Here is a 19,431-nt window from a genome sequence, read left to right as displayed (position 1 = left end):
CTTCTGCGAGTCAGGCAAAAGCTTATGTATAGAGTATTGTGCCTTGGGTTAGATGATTAGTGTAGGCTACAGGGATCTATTTCAGGATAATCTCTGGACAAAAGCAGAATATTTGTAGCTTGGATCAACTCTGCAGGGTAGTCCACATTTCCCATATGAGACACTCTGTGCTCACGTTGACACAGTCTTTGCATTTGGGGATGAAGGACTGAGTCAAATTCACCACAGCCCATATTGTTCAGCAAGACAGATGATCCTGGCAGTGGCAGTCTCTCCAGCTTTATAACAAAGCAACAGCTGAAATCAACTGCAAATGAAGTGAAACAATGGGCTAAATCTTCTTGTAAGGAAAACTAACTTCTATTAGTTATTCAGACACAACCTCTCTACCTCTTTTTTACTTTTTTTTTAATTTTTTTTTTTTTTTTTTTTACTTTAAAGCAGTGAAGACAGTATGGATTTGAACCAGAAGGATCAATATTTCAAATATGGGTCTCTGGCTTCCAGCCTCTGATGACTTACAAGGTACTGGATTCTTTACATACAGATATTAAGTAAACTCCTTCTCTGTAAAGGTCAAAGGAAATTTTACCGTTGAATTATATTGAACAAGATTTCTTCTATACAGACCCAGTCCGTAAAAGTTTAAAATCTCAGTTATAAGCATGATAATGCAAGAAGGGGCAACAGACAATGAAGGAGAGCTTCCAGGGAAAAAGTAGGGCTACAATCAGATTGATTTCTTGGAGATGTTACACACACATCTATCAAATAACATGACATACATACATAAACGGATTTCTTAATTCCTAAAAATAATTTATTTAACAAGCCTCAAACAATAAGCATAATTATTTTCTCAGTTTCTCCTGAAAAGTTCTTCCCTTTCTTATAGTGTGTGGATTTTGCTAAGAAAAATAAAATAGGAAAATTCTAAAACACAGACTATTGATGCAGAATATATTCTGCAACTATTCTAGTTGCAATAAGGAAAGGAAAAAAAATTATAATCTCATCTTCATATGAAAATCTGACTTTCTCAACAGAATTCAATGCACTGGTATAACAGGACTGGATATAATAGCAGAAAATATCTTATATTAAATTATATTAATATATTTTGCGCGTTTCATTCCAGAGAAAATAAGCAAAGCATGACTACTTCAGACAAAGAAAATAAAATGCAAACTAAACGCTTATGTAAAATGAATTTCATTAAAACCTTTCACCATAATCACATTGCCTAATCTTCAAAATTTGGATGCCTACACTTGTATATGCACATATAAAATTCAATACTTCAACTCGCACTTCAGAAGTGAACTTACAAGCATCCATAGCAAAAACTGATTTAAATTCCAGCACAAGCATCTGACCTTACTAGCGTACACATGTCGTCTGCTGTGACTAGAACTCCCCACAGACTCAGAGGTCTGTCCAGATATATTACACTGGTCTCAAAAGAGCGGCAGAACACCCATGGCTATGAGGACTGCAAGTTAAGCGAAAATCTTGGCACTATGCAAACTGATATTTGAGGTCAGTAATTTGACATTTTGTCCTAACATTTTACCACACAAGTTAGTCTGCAATGCAAACACATGGTCAATGTTTAGCTTTGCTGCTATTTTAGCGTCAGTAATAGGATTTCGACTATAATACTGGTGGTTTTCCTTAGAAAATTCACAGACTATTGTCCAGCCACACTTTCTCTCATTTTTTAATCACCACTACACTGTACTGTTGAGGGTTCCCTTTCCATTATCTTGGCGCATAATTGTTTGCATTTTTCGCTATAAGGTAGTATAATGAGCCTTTAGGGCGCTCCCAGATCTTGGTGTTTAGCTGCACTTTCAGTTAAATTAATCTGTTTCTGTTTGTTTAACTGGAAAATGTTTCTCTGAAAAGGAACCAGCTCATCACTTGCAGGTCCTTAGAAATAAAGAGCAATGAGACATGATTTGGCACTGGTGAGACCGCACCTCGAATACTGTGTTCAGTTCTGGACCCCTCACCACAAGAAGGATGTTGAGGCTCTGGAGCGTGTCCAGAGAAGAGCAACAAAGCTGGTGAGGAGGCTGGAGAACAAGTCTTACGAGGAGTGGCTGAGAGAGCTGGGGTTGTTTAGCCTGGAGAAGAGGAGGCTGAGGGGAGATCTTATTACTCTCTACAACTACCTGAAAGGAGGTTGTGGAGAGGAGGGAGCTGGGCTCTTCTCCCAAGTGACAGGGGACAGGACAAGAGGGAATGGCCTGAAGCTCCACCAGGGGAGGTTCAGGTTGGATATCAGAAAAAAATTCTTCACAGTAAGAGTCATTGGGCACTGGCAGAGGCTGCCCAGGGAGGTGGTCAAGTCCCCTTCCCTGGAGGTGTTTAAGGAATGGGTGGATGAAGTGCTGAGGGACGTGGTTTAGGGAGTGTTAGGAATGGTTGGACTCGATGATCCAATGGGTCCTTTCCAACCTTGTGATTCTGTGATTCTGTGATTTAGGCTGCAGCGACTGGCCATCAAGTGCTACCAACACGATAGCAAGAAGATGACAGAATAAGAACTCCCAAATCTCATTACTCTCTTCACTGTCCTCTGCCCTGCCCAAAGCCCACATATGCTTTAATAAATGAGACCCAAGCAGTGCCGAAATTCTGTTCGAATCCTCCAGAGCAAGCCTGTAATATGAATTCTTGTGTAGGAACATTTGTTTGTATGATTTACCAAAACAATGACAGCTGGCAGAGGAGTGTGCTTGCGGACATGAATCATGGAGAGAATTTCCGGAAGGTGACCCTCACGGGATGCAACGAAGAACATCCTGGTGGGAAATAAATGTGGACAGACTTTAAATGTGCTCATTACTGTGAGTAGGCAAAGCAGCTCATGAAAGTCACAGAGCACAGCAGCACTTCTTAGGCTTGTTTGAGGTATTCTGAATGAAAAGGCTGGCAGTAGAAGCCCATATGCAGAAATCAAAGTCAACTCTGAAGGTTTCCCCTCCTTACCTTACACTGTGATCAGTGTTTGGAATTAGTTAATATTTTCCCTCCAACTTCCCTCCTCACATGAAACAAAGCAGCCATTAATTAAGTGCTATGCTCAGAGGAATCCGTTTTGAAACCATTCAAAGTGTTTTAACAATAACATACTAAACTCAACAGGAACAAAATGAGAAAAAGTCCCACACTTGGTAAACATTAGTAGGAAAAGATAAATTACTATAAAGGAACGAATCCTACTCTCCTTTCCCCTCGCTTCCTCACTTTCAATGTATATCCCATGCCCTTTACTCCTAGTAATAACCAGCAAAGCTTACCTGGAGACTGCAAAAATGCCACCATTCATAGATCCAAAGCAGGAGAGCGCAACAAATACTGGTACAGCTAAAGAAAAGTTTCCCATTAGTCGTTCAGCAAAGGTCTGTTAGAGGAAAGAGAAACATACAGTGATTTTTCATAAAAGATGAAAGAAATTTTACTCGATTAAATTACTAGGAAAGTATGGTAAGTTTAATTTACAACCTTTTTCTGCATCCCTCACTGAAAGTTGTGCTGTGCATTTGTTACCTCTAACACTGTGACACCACAGCTACTGTAGATGAGGTCTCCCATCCTCACTCCTGACCACATGGAAGATCGCCAGTTGAGGCAATGCTGTGGAGGTTGCATCAGGCCCTGACTTATGTCACTGTAGACCACTATAACTCCAAAAAGAAGACCCAGTCTGAATGGATCAAAGTCTGATCTGCATAGCTAAGTTGTTGGGCTTTTTTTCCCTACAGCCTTCATTTTACCGAGCTGATGTTACCCACTGGTATAGTCCATCCATTCATGCTTTATTGTTCTAGGTTACCAGAAGAGCCTTCTTTGGAGTCTGGGGTGCCACAGGAGAGATGCAAAATTTTCTTCAGGTTTGCAAAATGTTTTGTTTCTAAATCTCCCATGAGGTACCAAATTTGGTCATTTTGTAAATGCCACGTTAATTGAAATAGCCAGAGGCAGTGTCACTACCAGAAAGTAAACGGAAATTTTTACTTCCTCTTTGTGAGTCAGATAAAACAAAAATAAAAATCACTGTCATCGCCACAATTCAGCAAGAACAATCAAAGCAGTATTTCCAAGCCAGGTTGCTTTGCAACTCCTCCCCAAGTGAACTCCAGTATTCACAGCAGTCCCGTTCCCAAGTGCTTGGGATGCACATTGTGCAGACACAGTGTTACTGCCTTTTAACCCCTAAAAATTTCAGAGCTCCCACTTCCACAAATATCTGTGTTTTGTGCTTCTCAGGAGTTCAGTCTACATTTACCACAGAATTTTTTCAAGCATGCACTCAGCTATAAAATTTAAGTCCTATTGACTTTGTTATATCAGGTAAATAAACGTGGTCTAACATTACATTACAAATGCTATAGATGACTTTAAGTGCAATCCCACTCAACAGCCAAAAATCAGACTAAGTTCACTGGGGTGTGAGTATGCGGTATAAAAGAGGAGCCATAGAAAAGCCTGATTGGATGCTTACACCTTATTTTTTCCCCTGGAAATAAGAATGGATCAACAAATACAAGTGCAGCAGGGATACAGCTTTGTATTTTTCTTCTGTAACTTACCACTGCTACAGCTTTTGAAAGCAGCAATTCCCCAGCACTGATTGTAGTGAAATAAGCCACGTTTGTTAACACATAGCCAACTGTGACGATAATCATTGAAATGCATATTGCGAGGGGTATGTTTCTGAAATACACAAGGTAGCTCATTATTTTGCAATCTGGTTGCTATTCCCTGAACATGAAACAAATAACATAAGAAGAAGCCACTAATGATGGTGAACGCACATTTGGTGATCCAGAAATATCATAATTAGAAACTACCAGTAAAAAATAACACATCTAAACAAAACCATCTAGACAAAGCAAATAGTTTTATCATGAAGAGGTGAGAAACCATTTGATGGAGGAGTCCTCTGGAAATGCCAGCGTCCCCACGCTTCCCATAAGGGAAATATGGCCCATATAAGCTGCCTACCCAGACTGACTTTCAAGTTAAGCTCAATAGTAAGGCAGCAACTACCAGCGCTTGAACCAACAAGAAGGCAGATGAGAGTTGCAGGTGGTCTATCTCTCTGTCAGGAGAGCAATAACAGTGACATACCTACTGGCACTCAAAGACTGTGCACTTGGAGGTCATTCCACATCCTTCCCTGAAAGCCAAAATGTCTGGTAAGTGAAATTCTCCCCTTTCCTTACCACGTCCCAATTGTCTCTTGCTATTCAGGAGTATAGGAGGGTAGAATATGACACAGAATAGGAACCCCACAAATTTGTACTGTTAGTATAACACAGTTGGTACTAAATAGTACAAAACTCCGGACATCTGAACTAAAAGACAGAACAATAACGTACAAATAAATAAAACCACTGAATTTTTATATAGCATGTCCTCCCAGTCTCAAAAGAATTATTTTGATTTCAAAGAAGAGTAACAGAGGCCCAGTGGATTCTTTTAAAGCCACACTAAAGGCAAATGTTCAATTTAGGAACAAAATCCAGATGCTTAAAGCATTGCTCCAGTCTCTTTCTTGATATCATTTCTTGATATCACTGATACCTGCCTTGCACTGAGAAGTGACTCAGATCTGAAACCACTGTTTTGTCCTTTAATTCCAAGGCTGAGTGCTGAGATTGGAAAGACACAGTATGTGGGCTCCCTCTGAGGAGATCTGAGAGCTCCTGCTTCATGGCCAGTTCACTCCAGCTATCTATATTAAGATTGCTTTTGAACAGATGGAGAGGTTACCATGCTTAGAGAACTTTACTGTGAAAGTCACTCCATCAGGTGGGAGAAAGGAGGGACAGAACAAGGAATTCCGGTGTCCCAGAAAAGACTGCAAGCACAGTCCTAAAGAACTATTGCAATTATCTCAAAGAAAAAGGTCTTTTGAAAACCAACACAAAGATCCATTATTTTCTGATATTTTTTTCTCAAAGAAACACTGTTGGATCAGAATTTAAGCATCTTCTTCACTACCTGTCCTTATTTCTCAAAGAAATCTTTGTCATTGTTAGGCCAATATAAAACTGAACAGAAGCTCTAAACTGAGTCTAAGTAAATAAATCTTGCAGGACAGTATCTCTGTTACACTTCTTGACCATCTTAGAAACCACTGTCATTAACAGCACATGGCTTAGTAGTCATGGTGGTGTTGGCCTGGCAGTTGAACTTGATGATATTATAGGTCTTTTCCGACCTTAATGGTTCTATGATTATGATTCTAACCTAGAAAAACATGTAGGCAAAAGGATCATGCTGTATTGCAGCACCAAATCTAGATAAGCACTATGATACTTCATTAACTCACTGTTAACTCACACGAACGGTCTCAGGTGAAGAAGCTGGAAGGAGAGGATCCAGTCAGCTTGAAGAATGTCCTTATTGATGGAGAAGGCAACAGTCTGAGCAAACAGCTTACAATACAAGTGCTGTATTGCTGGAAAAGCCATAAAGGTACTGACACAAGAAACATTGCAGAATTGCACACTGATAACATATCTGTGCAAAAATAGTGGTCTTGTAAGTCAGTTGCCAGATACTGGATTACACTTCTCGCCTGACCTGGGTGTAAACTGAATTCCATCTACTTAGCATTTGATTCAAGGGAGGGATACATAGATTCAAAGCCTCTCAGAACAGATTTTTTAATTATGTCCTCTGCATCACAGAGGAGTGCTTCAAGGAACAAGATATTTGAATAAACCAGCACTCATCCCAACCTTAAAAAAATGTTCCCAGTTAAAGGTAGCAAAAGGTAGCAAATTTTGTACTATTTTCACAAATGCCACTTGAATGACTAAAATTATGTTGTTATAATTAACAAACTAGCTTTGTCTGTTCCAAGTCTTCCCAAACACCTGCTTACTGTCTTCCCTTCTAATTTGAATCCCAGTTTAATTTCCTCTAAACCAAAATGGCAGTTCAAAACTAAGGCAGGGGGTGGGGGGAATCACGCTTTCTTTCAAACACAACCATTTTCATAGCACTGTAGGTCTTGTCTTATTATGCTGAAGACCGCTAAATCCTCTTGGATGGTAAGACCACCACCAACAAAATCTGAGAAGGATAAACCCCCCCTCAAAAAAACAAGCCAGAACTAGTCAGCAAGCACTATCCATAAAAAACCCACAGATAATAACCCACTCCTGGAGCAGCACAAGGGGTACTGTGACTACTAAGCCCCCGAGTCCTTGTCTTCTGAGTAGAATGTATGCTCAGGTTGCATCTCCTTTTGTCTCCTGGCAGGAGCTGGCTGCCTTATGTTCACACACAACCTTTCTGAGTGCTGCTTATTATCCACTGCCTTCTGTGACAGATTTAGACAAAAAGAAAAGGCCAATTTCAAGCTTTCAGGGATGAGTAATACAGTACAGTTCATTTCTCACTGACACCTCGGTTCAGATTTACACTTGGTCCTTGAATTTTCTGAAAGCACAGACAGACAGATATGAACCGTATGTAAAATCAGTAACCGAGAACTTTAATCGTGTGTTTCTATCCATCCAACTTAACAGGCAGTTCCCAATTTGCAACAGGATCCCATTATCAAACTCTCTGCTATGAACTACAGATACTGCACTGGAATAAAAACTGTAATGCCATTATCAATAAAGATTATCTTCTTTCCTTGGAGGATCACTTTACCAACTTTCTTGCATTTTTTCATTTTCTCCTAGACTTCTCTCCAAACCAGGAAAAATATTATATAAGTTCTATTCTCCATTAAGTTCCCTCTATCTATGCAGATTTCACCTTTTCACTTCTGCATCCTATGAATCAATCACAACATAGGTTGTTAGCACCTCGATAAGCCGTGCTTCTCATGTAATGCAAATTCACAATAGCTACACAATTAGCTGAGAGTTTTGTACCAGGAGACAGAAAATTTAAGAAAATATATTTTTTCACTCTAAGATTTTGATTCACTGAAGATAAAGAAAATAATCCTAGAACCAAGACATAAATCTCATCCAACACATAGAGACCTCAGAACGGCCAGTGGCTTAAAAATTATATCATTCTTGAGCTCAGATACAGGATCCTGCAATATTTTATTTACTTAAAGGGCACCCAGGTTGTGAACGTGCATTATAGTGGCTACTGGTTACTGTAGGGCAGTGCTCTCCCTTTGCATTCCATGTCAAAGTGAAATCTCAACAGATTTAAAAATCAAGAAAAATTCATTTCAAATCTGTTTTACTGAGTACACTATGAGGCATTAATGTTAGCCCCAAACTTACACAAGAATTTGCAAGTGTCCAGTATATTGCTGCCAAGGCAATATAAAAGCAAGGTGATCCTCAGGCAGAAGGGGAAGCTGCTGCCAGGGAAGTCTTGCAATATTAATTTCTTTTCCCAAAACTTTGAAGAAAATCAGTATCAAAAGGAAAAAAAATCTGAGGAAACCTGAATCAGGAAAATATTGACAATATAATTTAAAAGTCTTTATAAAATCAGATGAGAGACAATTAGTGTAGCTTCCAAGCATCTAAACATTGATTAAAATATTCAGATTAAAACATATTTTAAGAATTACCTATCCCTAGCTACTACTCAAAGCCAAATCTTCCCCTTCTGCCCTATATACAAATAATGAGGAATCACAACGGCTTAAATGAAAAGTGCATCTACCTTGGGCTTCCCAGAAAAAGAGTCACTGAAGAGTCTACCATCACTGAGAAACTCAGCATTAGGAATATCATTAGTCCAGTCTTGTGGCTATATGGCACTGAAAAGCATCGACAAGTTATGCCATATAAGTCTTGGAAGATTTCCTCCTCCTTCTAGAGCCTGTAAAGGGTCCCAGAGCCTGGGCACGGGATTCAGTTAATCAAGATATCCACTGGGTTTTGTAGTCAACCTTCAGCATTACAGAATCATAGATCTTCTGATAACCTGCTCTGGTGCTGCTCTACCTTCTACAAACATTTTTGAGAGGAGAAACACAGAGTAGACCAAGGTGGAGGAAGGGGGAGGAAAAAGAAAGAAAAAAGAGAAAGAAAGCCAGAGTGAGAAGCTGGTGACAAGGAGAATAATGTCAATAAATCAGCTAAGGAACAGAAGCCTACAGCTCATACCCCAGCTTGATGATGACTTCTCTATCAACAAACAGCGAGCACTAAGAGCTGTGATTGCTCTGGGCAAAAAGATAAGCACACAGTCAAACATGCCCCATCGAGACATCCGAGTTCACCTGTATGAAACACCTTCTTGCCACATCCTCTGTTGTTTATGCCAGGATAATTTCCTTGTGTCTATTTTAAATCTAGGTTTTACAAAAGCTCACGACAAGTCAATCGTCCTGGAAAAAGCTGTGCCAGTGGGACCCAGCCAGAAAACATAAATAAGAAAGTCTAAACAAATCAATTAATTAGTGGTAAAGTTAGGTGAGATAAACTACATTTTTACTGTGCTATGGAAATTGTGAAATGTACTTTCTGCTACATTGCAATATTAAAAAAAAAAAAAAAAGAAGAAAAAAGAAGAGATGAAAAGTCCTAACTCCTTCACAAGATTTCCAGAGTAGGATTCACTTCAATTTTTGTGCATGAGAGCATGAGATAGATATATATAGATATATATAGATATATATATATATACACACTTCTTGATTTGAAAATTTACCACCACTGGAGTTTCAAAATCCTTTTCAAAAGTTCCCTTCTGCAATAATTTATTTACCATTTACAATCTGTTAAGCAATTTTCCAAATGAACTGTTTCCAGATTTTGGCACTCTTAAAATATCTAATCATTCATTGCCCTGGTCATAAGGCCAAAGCTTGGCAGAAGAAGTCACAAGTGAAAATTCATCCAAATAACCTGACACTGGAAAAAAATTAACCAAATACAATAGTGAAAGGAGCAAGAAAGACCTAGTAATTTAATATTCCCAGGCCTTTAGTGCAAGATCAGAAGACACCTGGGCTTGGCTTATTAACTACTGTGTTCCAGAGCCCCACCTATATTTCTTGCCATTCTGAAGTGGTCATTCTATGAGCTGTGGCAATGTAGAACCCTGAAGAGAAAAGCAGTATGTTTTAATACAAACTTATTTATCTCTGATGCATGTTTTTCATGTGAAAAGCAGCCTACAAGACAGCCTTTTACACTAAAGGGATCAAATGGTTCTCATCATCTTTCAACGTGTGAAAAAATCACACTATCACCCATCTGTTAGGAGAAAAGGAGGATGAAAAACTTAAAAGGAGGCCACCTCCCAGGACAGAATCAAAGCCAGGAACAGAGAGGCGAAAGAGATGGGAATCATCACAGCACCTCTCAAATCCACATATTTGTAAATGTTAATACAGGTCTCAGCTATGATTGACTTCAGAAATGAGCTCTTATTATTTTGTTTATTGTAGAGAAGGTTCTCCTCAGCAGATCACTGTTTCTCACTCTTCACTGCCTCCCAATATGTTCCAGCCTTATGTTCCAGACTGATGCTGCTGTTTATAGGCTTCCATCTCAGACACTATTAAATTACGCGACTTCTCTTCATCTTCTTTTGATTGCGATTTTCCAGGGAAGAAAAGAAAAAAAGGACAGACTAGCTACTAAGCTGCACTCTCATTTATGCTACCCCATGCTCCACGGATGTTACCTCTGGAGCGAGCATTAAAGGGCTTCCTTCTCTGTTTCGATGCATTGGTTCTGTACCTCTGACATCTGCAGAGATGCAGCAGCATGACACTAGGATAGTGTAGTGAAGAATCAGGCCATGGTCTGCATTTAAAACCTTTCTCGCTTTCATCACCTAGCAAGAAAAGAAAAAGGCTTCTGCTGTGCCTAATTACTTGCTTTCTTCCTGGTGTTTGACTTCACTATTTTCGATTATAATTGGTTACAGTTCATGAAAGGAATCTTCTATGACCAACTGCCTTTAAAAGGTCAAACTGCATTACAAGTGTGCTGAGAAGGGCAGCAGATTTTATTAACTTCTCAAATGTCTTCAATATCCTTTCCAGCAGGCTTTCCCAAAAATACGAATTAGCATAAATACTCTCTTGGTTAAAGCTTAAGACCTAGAAATGTACTAATTGTGCAGGGTAACACCATTCTCCGTAACGTCTCCTTCTGGACAAACCCTCCCAAATGAAGTCCCAAGCAGAATCGGATCTGTCAACAGCTCACCAGAGGATAATTGTTACCCTCCAAATTGATTTGCTTTATTTTAATAGATATTTAAACCAGCTGCCATCACATCATGTGCTAACTCAGGCTGGCAAGCTAGATGTCACCACAGTGTCACATTCATCTATGTCATAGCCTAAGCCCTAACTTGTCAAGCCAACGCCTTTTATAAACACATTTCTTCAAAGAGCAGAAACTTGGGCTTCCAACTAGAGAGACCTCTTGTTTTCAAGCGGGATCCTGAGTCTTTTCGCATGGAGTGGATAGCATTCCTAGCATCCCCAAAGAAAACTAAGCCAACACAGCAGATATTAAAGATGACAGCTAAATCCACATTCGAGGTTACGACACTAAATATCCATCACACAGCGTCTGCTCAGCCATGTACGTTTTTTGTATGACAAGCACGTAAGTACTCAGGAACCAGAAAGCAAGCACAAGAGGCAGTACACAGCTGCTGAAACAATATGAAATGCAAGTGAAATGGAGGTTTATTTTTTAAAAATATCCCTTAAAAAATAAAAAGGAAATGGAACACAGACTTGAAACATAAGATATAAACCATCCCCTGTGACTTCTCAGTCAACTCTTTGATAAACCAGTTCCATATGATCATCAAGTGCCAGTATTCAACATCTTCAGATTACCTTATTTGCAAGATTATTCAAAGAACTTTCTGACTATTTCCAAGACATCTAGGAATAATCAGACAGGGCTTTTATTTTGCACTGTATCTTGACCCCAATTCATACACCTCCCAAGCAGAAAAAGGCCCCGAGGACCTAAGCTGGTTTTTCTTTCCCCTTGTAATAGTCAGTCCTAGCCAACCCTACATGGCGCCAGGCTTGCCCTGAGAACTTGGTCGTATTTATTATGAGAAAGTCTGGGAAGCTTAACTGGAGAACAGCAAGGTGCTCAGGCAGTAACTGAGCAAGATCTCTAGCAAAGGACCTGCATTTAGCATTTCAGAACCTGAAATGACTGTGAAGATGCTCAGATGAAGGTGCTCATTTACCTACGTATTATTGCCATAAAAGTGTGGTTTGGGTTGGACCTGTAATTAAATAGCGTCTGACGCCCTCTTTCACAAAAGCTCGCCTTTTAAAAGGCAGCATAAGCTAAATTCAGAGGATGCAAGTATAAGTATATTACCACTTCTGGATTTGATGAATTACTTCATGATTTCACCTAACACCAGTGTTTCGATATCCTCCCTTTATTTCGTTTGTGAGAAACTTTCATGTACTCAAGGAAGTTTGTGACCTTTTCCACCAGAGATGTTAAACCTCACATTTGACTTTTATTGCCTACCTCCTGCTCTACCAGGAGATGAAGGGAGCACCTCTGCTCTTTCACAAGCTCCAGCATTTTATTTTCTCCTAAGGCCTATTTACTGGAAGCACTTACTGCACTGCCAGTAGCATAGATTATGGTGAGAAGCAATAGTAAATCACAGTGCTTGCTTGGAGGCAAGGAAGTCATAACCACAAACCTGACATGGGGTTGTAAAAACAAAACACCTACCTGCACCAACCTCAAGTATGGAAATGAAGGGCAGAGGCATGATTCAAAGCACTTCCTCCAAGCTGCCTTATCCAACATGGACTTGCAGGTCTAACTTCCTCTTAACTGCTCCATACAGACACGTACCTCACTGCCAAACTTTAAATACATGGAAAAAGAACGGTGTGCTGGAATTGAATATTAAAAGCAGTTTTATTTATTGCAGGAAGCTCTCCTGGGAATTCGAAATTACTAATTCCCTGTATTTTCCTAAAAAGTGAATTAGTATAAATATTCCCTTGGCTGAAACTTAGGTACAAGAAAGGTACCAATTGCAGAGAGTAACACTGTTCCCCGTAACATCTCCTCCTAGGAGAACCCTCCCAGCCAAAGTCCCAAGTCGAAATGGTCTGTCAGCAGCCCTTGAGGAACTGAGGATATGAATAGGATCTACTTTCCCCAGGCAGAATTGCTTTTCGTAGGAGAGACTAAGTCTCCTGAAGTTCCCCGCAGACTTACAAGCAGGCAGATCTGCCCTCCCGTACAGCCACTTTCCCACGAAGCACAAAAATAGCAGTCAGCGGAGCACTGGCAGTAGCTGCGAGGGAACATTTAGCAGTATAAGCAGGGGAATCTGAGGTGGAAAATGAGCAGATCAGTTCTCATAGCTGCGAAACCTAAGCCAGTAGACAGCAGCTACCACACAACAATAATGTCATGGTGAAGGAAAGAGATTACGTTTGTTACAAAAGCAAATCCACTAAAAATCGTGCTGCACTCTTCCTCTACTCTTCCTCTACTACCAAATGCTGCGCATTTGCAGGCAGCAGGTTTCAGGTGGAAGCAGAGCCCTGCCTTGATCTGTATTTCTATTGTCTATACTGAGGACATATGTTTCTGATTTATGGCACAGCAAATGGCAAAGCGACACTTTGAGTAATGCAAGGGAGCTGGCTGGCGAAGCTGCTATCATTCCCAAAATGAGCCGCTCAAGTTCAGAGCCTGGGAACAGGCAGCCTGAATACAAAACACCTCAGCCGGATCTGGCAAAGGGTACAGGAGGGAACACCACTCCCCGGCCCTGCAGCTCAACTTTTTAGGAAGCATTACTGGTAGCATATTAATGATTCTTTATGGTAATAAGGGAAGACAAATGCATAGAGGACCGGAGGGAGGAACGTGTGTCTCTGTGTGCGTTCAAAAGAGGAGTCGGATTTTTTCATACTTGTTAAATTCCTTGACATTTAATTTTGAGCAGGAGAGTTTCCACAATGCCAAGGATCATAAAGGAACAATTTGCTGCTGTATGTTACCATTGATATTTCAGCATGAATGAATATTGCACCATTCAGTGATGAAAAGAACAGCTACTCGTAATAAGGAGCACCATGGAAACTGAAATATTGTTTACCAAGAAAGGTTCTTCTTCTGAAGGAACTGAAAATGAGAAAAATGGTAACTACGGGTGCCTTGAAGCATTAGCATCTTAAAAGACATAAAAGGGTTTAAATGAAATTAAAAGGAGATGTCTTAACAATACTGCACTGCCATGAAGGGGGCTCTCCAGCAGATAAATAGTTTTCTCTACAGAAAGCAAGGAAATGAGTTTCTTTCTAAGGACAGCCCGTATAGCTGAAATACTCTGTAAGTATGAAATAACTCTGTAAGAAATTACTAAGTTCTGATACAGAAAAGAAATCCAGAAAACTCCAAGTCTGAGCTGAAACATGTGTTTGTAGCATGCAGTAACCAGAGGCACCTGAGTGAAGTTCAAATGAGGATTATCAATTTTTTCTATTCGATTATCTTCAGTGCTTTGAGAAAGAAAATATCAGGAAGCAGAAATCCTCTCCAGCTAAACCTTCATAATACTTGAGATACAATCACATGCACAGGAGAGGAGTACATCTTTTTTTTTTAAGAAGTGATGAGGTGATGTCATATAAAATTTTCAAAATCACCAGTACGGCTTCTTTTTCCTTTTTCTGTGTCTAAGCTGAGAAATCTACAACATTACGTTTAGAGAGCCAGCACTGAAACTCTTCTGCAAATCAAGTTCCTTCCAATTTGGATAATGACATAAAAGAGCCATAATTATTAATTTTTTTCTGTGATCTTGGACAGTATGGTCAACAAGACAGTATTTTAAGGCATTTGCCATTGCACACTGTTCAGTGTACCCTACTGTCAATGATGTACTAATCTTCCATGCTAAAATCTTAAAGTGAAATTCATAGTGATGGTTTCAACAGAACATACCGCACTGTCTTTTATTCTGACTCAAAATCAACCTATTAAAAACCAGGTACAGGTGCCATCTAAAAGTCCTGTCTCCTGGCACTCCGTAGCACATCACTGTCCAGTACCAGCCTCCCTGACATCTGCACCTGAAAGTAAGTCTACAGAAAACACCAGCTCTCTGGAACAGGACAATTTATGCTTTGGTTCAGCAAAAGTGCTTGCAAGGCTTCTTTCAGTAACCAAAATAAGCACTAAGCAGATGGCAAGATTTGAGCTTCTGTGGAGGAAATTATTTTCTTTGGAAAGAAGAAAATATGTGATTTGTTATGCGCCGGGGCAGTTCTTCTGGAGCAGCATTCTGACTCTGACAAGTGTCAATACCATGACCAGGTGGCCTACAGTTGGGTCCTACTCGTGTCTAGGATAGCCTGCAACTAAGAAAAAGACTCTTCTCATGGCCTTCTCAATCACCAAGCAAGAATCCTAAAGTGATTCTGCTTATATTTCACATCTATAGAAATATTTTGTCCCTACTCTCACAAGAAACTCATCCTTTAATGAAGTTTTGCCCAATGAAAAGGAATTTCTACACTGTTTGTGGATAAATCTTTACTTTTATCTCATTTTGCTTAGCAGCTGTTTTGTTTGGGTTTTTTTTTCCTGTAGTAAACAGATATGAAAGAATAGAAGTCCCTGTCAGCCCTTTGCTATAGGATGAATCTAATTCTTCTTTTCTCTAAAATAACCCTACCCAGAAGTTAAATCACTTGTCAGATTAAAGCGCTCCCATTCTCTATCATTCTAATGATCTATGAAGGAGGTTTCTTCATTGCTGTTAGATCTTTTCAAATTATATAGAAACTACTCTTCTAACGTACATTTCATTCCATCATACTTCAAAAAATTAAATGCTATTCTTATGTGTCCATTTTTTTGCAATGAATGAAACGTAATAACAAGATGAAGATGCAAATAACAGTACTTGTTCAACAAAAAGTGTTACAAGTGAATGAGGATTGACATAATGGACCACAGCAGAGTAACTTGTAAAATACTGATAATTCGCTTCACAGCTCCTCTAGAGCCATTATAATCTTATATAAATCCTCTTAGTTTACAGTTCATGGATATAGGCTGTACCATAATTTAAATGATGGAAAACACTTATGGGTTGTTAGTTAACAATATTCTTTTTCTTAAATAAAATATGATTGTCACTGTATATTTAGAACTCCTACACACTCACAGCCAAATCTCAAAGTGTAAGCTACAATGTAAATGACCTACTTCCAGAATACTAATAAATCCATAAACACATACAGAACAGCTATCACGTAAGGAAAGATTGTGCAGGGCAATAGGGATCTGAGCACTCACTGGCTAAGAAGAACCTACAGCCACCTCTGATAGAAGTTCGTTGATCACATAGAAAGGGATATGTTCATCTACAGGAAAGATTCCCCAAGGCAAATTGTCTTCTTTCAACATAACTGTTGCATATCTTAAATACAAATCAGCAATTTCACCGCTTATTAAAGCTGAACAATCAAATAAGAGAACACCATTGAATGTCTCACCCAAAAAGACTGTCAAAGTTGAGTAAGTTCCACTTGGTTCAATTGGCAGAATAGTATGTTCCTTCTTTTGTGTATGGTAATACCACTGTTACTGATATTTTGACCATGCTGTTCTAGAGGATAAGTATTCTTGATGACATGGCACGTGTTACTGTTTGTGCCGATGTAAAACTCCAACCCGATGCAGATGACTACAATAAAGAGCTTACTACCCTTGCAATTTTAGTAGTCCATTCCTTTATTTATGTTTTATTCTCCTATTTTGTACTTTTTATCACTAAAATATGCTATCTTACTTTGTCAGTTAGTTTCCAGCACCAACCTATAGGAGTTTTAGATGGTGTTCTAATACAAGGTCACTCTTAACGGCATGCGAGATGTTGCTGCAGCTTCTGGTATAATACCACGCTCACCTAACACCGGCTTAGCACTCTGCAATTTGTAATTTTTGAGGCTCAGCATTAAAGGAAAAAGAAAGGGCACAGAGAGGCTTGTTCCTTCTTTTGCAGCCAGGAAAAATGCACCACAGTACAGACCAGAACACCACACTGTGAATTAAACTAGCAGGTTTTGCCATATATAACTACCTACAGGCAGTGGGTGTTGGCTTTCTTTTATAAATAACAGGAAAAACAGCTGCGAGAATCTCTATTTTTTCTATACACGTTGTAACTGACATTGTCAGTAATGACAAGCAAAGACTGCTCTGCACCTATGCAATTTCACAAGGAATTTCTTGGCTTCTGCTGGGTTTTACAATGAGATTTCACTGCTGTTTGAAACCCGGATTTAAAAATCAGACTGAAACATTAAGGTGAATGCTCAGAATCATCTTCCCATGGCTAATACCACTGGTAAATAAGGAAATAAAACCACCAGCACCAGGGGAAACCAGGCTTCTGTTTCAAAGCAGGAAGGGGAAAACTTGGGAGAGGTTTGTCTGCACTGCAGAGCAGAATCAACACCAAAACTTAGATAAAAAACATGTGTTTTCTTTCACAGAGAATATAACCCACACGTGGCCCAAGATGGTAAATGTGGATGCTGTGGGGAACCACAGTGATGATACTCTGTATCAAAAGGCAGGCTCTGAGCCACCTCACCTGGACTCGCACTTTGTCCCCTTACCCAGCTGTTAACCAGAAGCATAAGCTGAGAGTAGTTATCAGCCAGTAAAATCCAGGTTTCCAGGCACTGCATTAGCATAAAAAAAAGGCAATAGATCATAATACAATGAAAAACTGCTTCTCAGGCCAGTAATTCTTGTGAGGGCAAAACATTTGCTGATTCAGCCCAGTCAGTATGTTTGGCACAAAGGACTCGGTGCCATGGTTGACATTGTAAGCACGTAGATACAGCTTTATTTAATCCCTACCTGGACAATTTATTTTTCCTCATCTGGTTATTACAGATTGATGAGTTTACTCACTTTTCTATCTGCCTATAAAGCACTGCTGTCTCACCTCTTTTCCAGTAAATTCAGTCAGGCCACCTGCTTATGAACTACCTAAAATGAATGAAAATTACTGAAAGCCTGGGACCCTCACTGCAACTGAGAGAAGAGCTAGCTTAGCCCTTAGAGACCGATGATTTCTCCAGCAGAATACACTATGCTTTACAGCTCTGGACCTATAGCAGTACATCAATCTTGCAAGAGACTTTTACTCCTGCAAGGAATATTTTGTTGGGCAGCTCAGGGTTCCCGTAAAGAGGATACTGTCACCCTTCTGTACAGGTACCACTGTGTCCCTCGGTGCAAGAGAAATGGATGGTAAAATAGTCTCACATGTATTTCAGGTGGTGAAAATGAAGGAAAATGCAGGGCAGTAGAAACTTCGAAGGTTACATTTTTTTTGTTGTTACATTACATTAGCCTGCTGGTAAAGCAGATTAGGATTTTGCCAACTACAGGGGAGACTGTGAATAAATGTTTGTTTTACTTCCTTAGCAGGGCTGATTCACAGTAACAATGATTCACATAAACAAACAGATGGGAAAAGAAAAAAAATAAAGGAAAAGCAAACACACCTTGCACTTCAGAGGTTATCACATCAGTGGGCAAACTGAGACACAAAGGCTGGAAAGGAGTGACCTGCTCTGTAGCGATGTGACACTGCACAATACGAACTAAACAGCCATTGCAGAGATAGCCGGGGCAGCCATCACCCCAAGCTGGAGCAAGCATGTAGGCTTATCACCTCTCCTTATGCCTCAGAGCCACCAAAGCTCCATGAAACTCTGAGCCAGAGGTGCTACAAGACTCTCTGTGAGAGCCAGCCAGCTCCCACAAACCTGTGGGGTGGTCAGCACACCAGAGAGACACCTCTACTGCTGTGGAGAAAGGAGGAGGGCAGGAATGTCCAGCTGGTTCCCTGAAATTTACTTCCCAAAAAGAGATGCCATGTGCTTGATAGAGGATGAGAAACCTGGTTGAGGGTTTGCCTTAGAAGTATCCACTTCCACATAAACGTTTGACTCTTCTGTGTACATTTCAGGTCCATATGTGGTCAAGACACCTGATATCATCAGCATTAAATTGACAAAGCCAGTCACTTGTAAAAATCAAAATGTTGAGACATTCTCATCCATTGAAGAAAAGATTACGTCCAGACTACCTTTCTTGACTACTCTTGGATCAGAAAATATAAGGCTATGCATCATGGAAGCCCATGCACCTGCCTGTCCACTCATCCCACCAGGCAGCCAACAGGAACCTCTCCCCTCCAGCAGACACCTCTCCTTCAGCAGCAGCCTGTCAAATGATGCATTTTCAGAACTACAAGTAATCTTCAAAAAGTTCCAAGTGTTTCCAGAATTCTGAGAGATTTTGTTCAGTCATTTTCATTTCAAGTTGAGCCTTTTATCTTAAATCACAGAGCCTACATAAGCAGAAACAAACATATCAAAGCAATGGCTTCTGAAGTACTGCCTTA

General features: G+C 39.9%; 1 protein-coding gene across 1 annotated transcript in view; it reads right to left on the bottom strand.

Annotated features, from left to right (window-relative positions):
- The window catches only part of SLC7A11 (solute carrier family 7 member 11), a 64,970-nt gene that overhangs the window by 12,403 nt on the left and 33,136 nt on the right, over positions 1–19,431 (bottom strand). Inside the window, exons 7-9 of the mRNA XM_009569028.2 lie at positions 4,602–4,725; positions 3,309–3,412; positions 2,714–2,810 (exon numbers count right to left, since the gene is read on the bottom strand). Coding sequence (XP_009567323.1) covers positions 2,714–2,810; positions 3,309–3,412; positions 4,602–4,725 — 325 coding nt within the window. The remainder of the gene's footprint in view (positions 1–2,713; positions 2,811–3,308; positions 3,413–4,601; positions 4,726–19,431) is intronic.

Source organism: Cuculus canorus, chromosome 4 (assembly GCF_017976375.1).
Source record: "Cuculus canorus isolate bCucCan1 chromosome 4, bCucCan1.pri, whole genome shotgun sequence".
NCBI lineage: Eukaryota > Metazoa > Chordata > Aves > Cuculiformes > Cuculidae > Cuculus > Cuculus canorus.
Note: the sequence above shows the minus strand (reverse complement) of the source record. Positions and strands in the feature narration are given on the sequence as shown.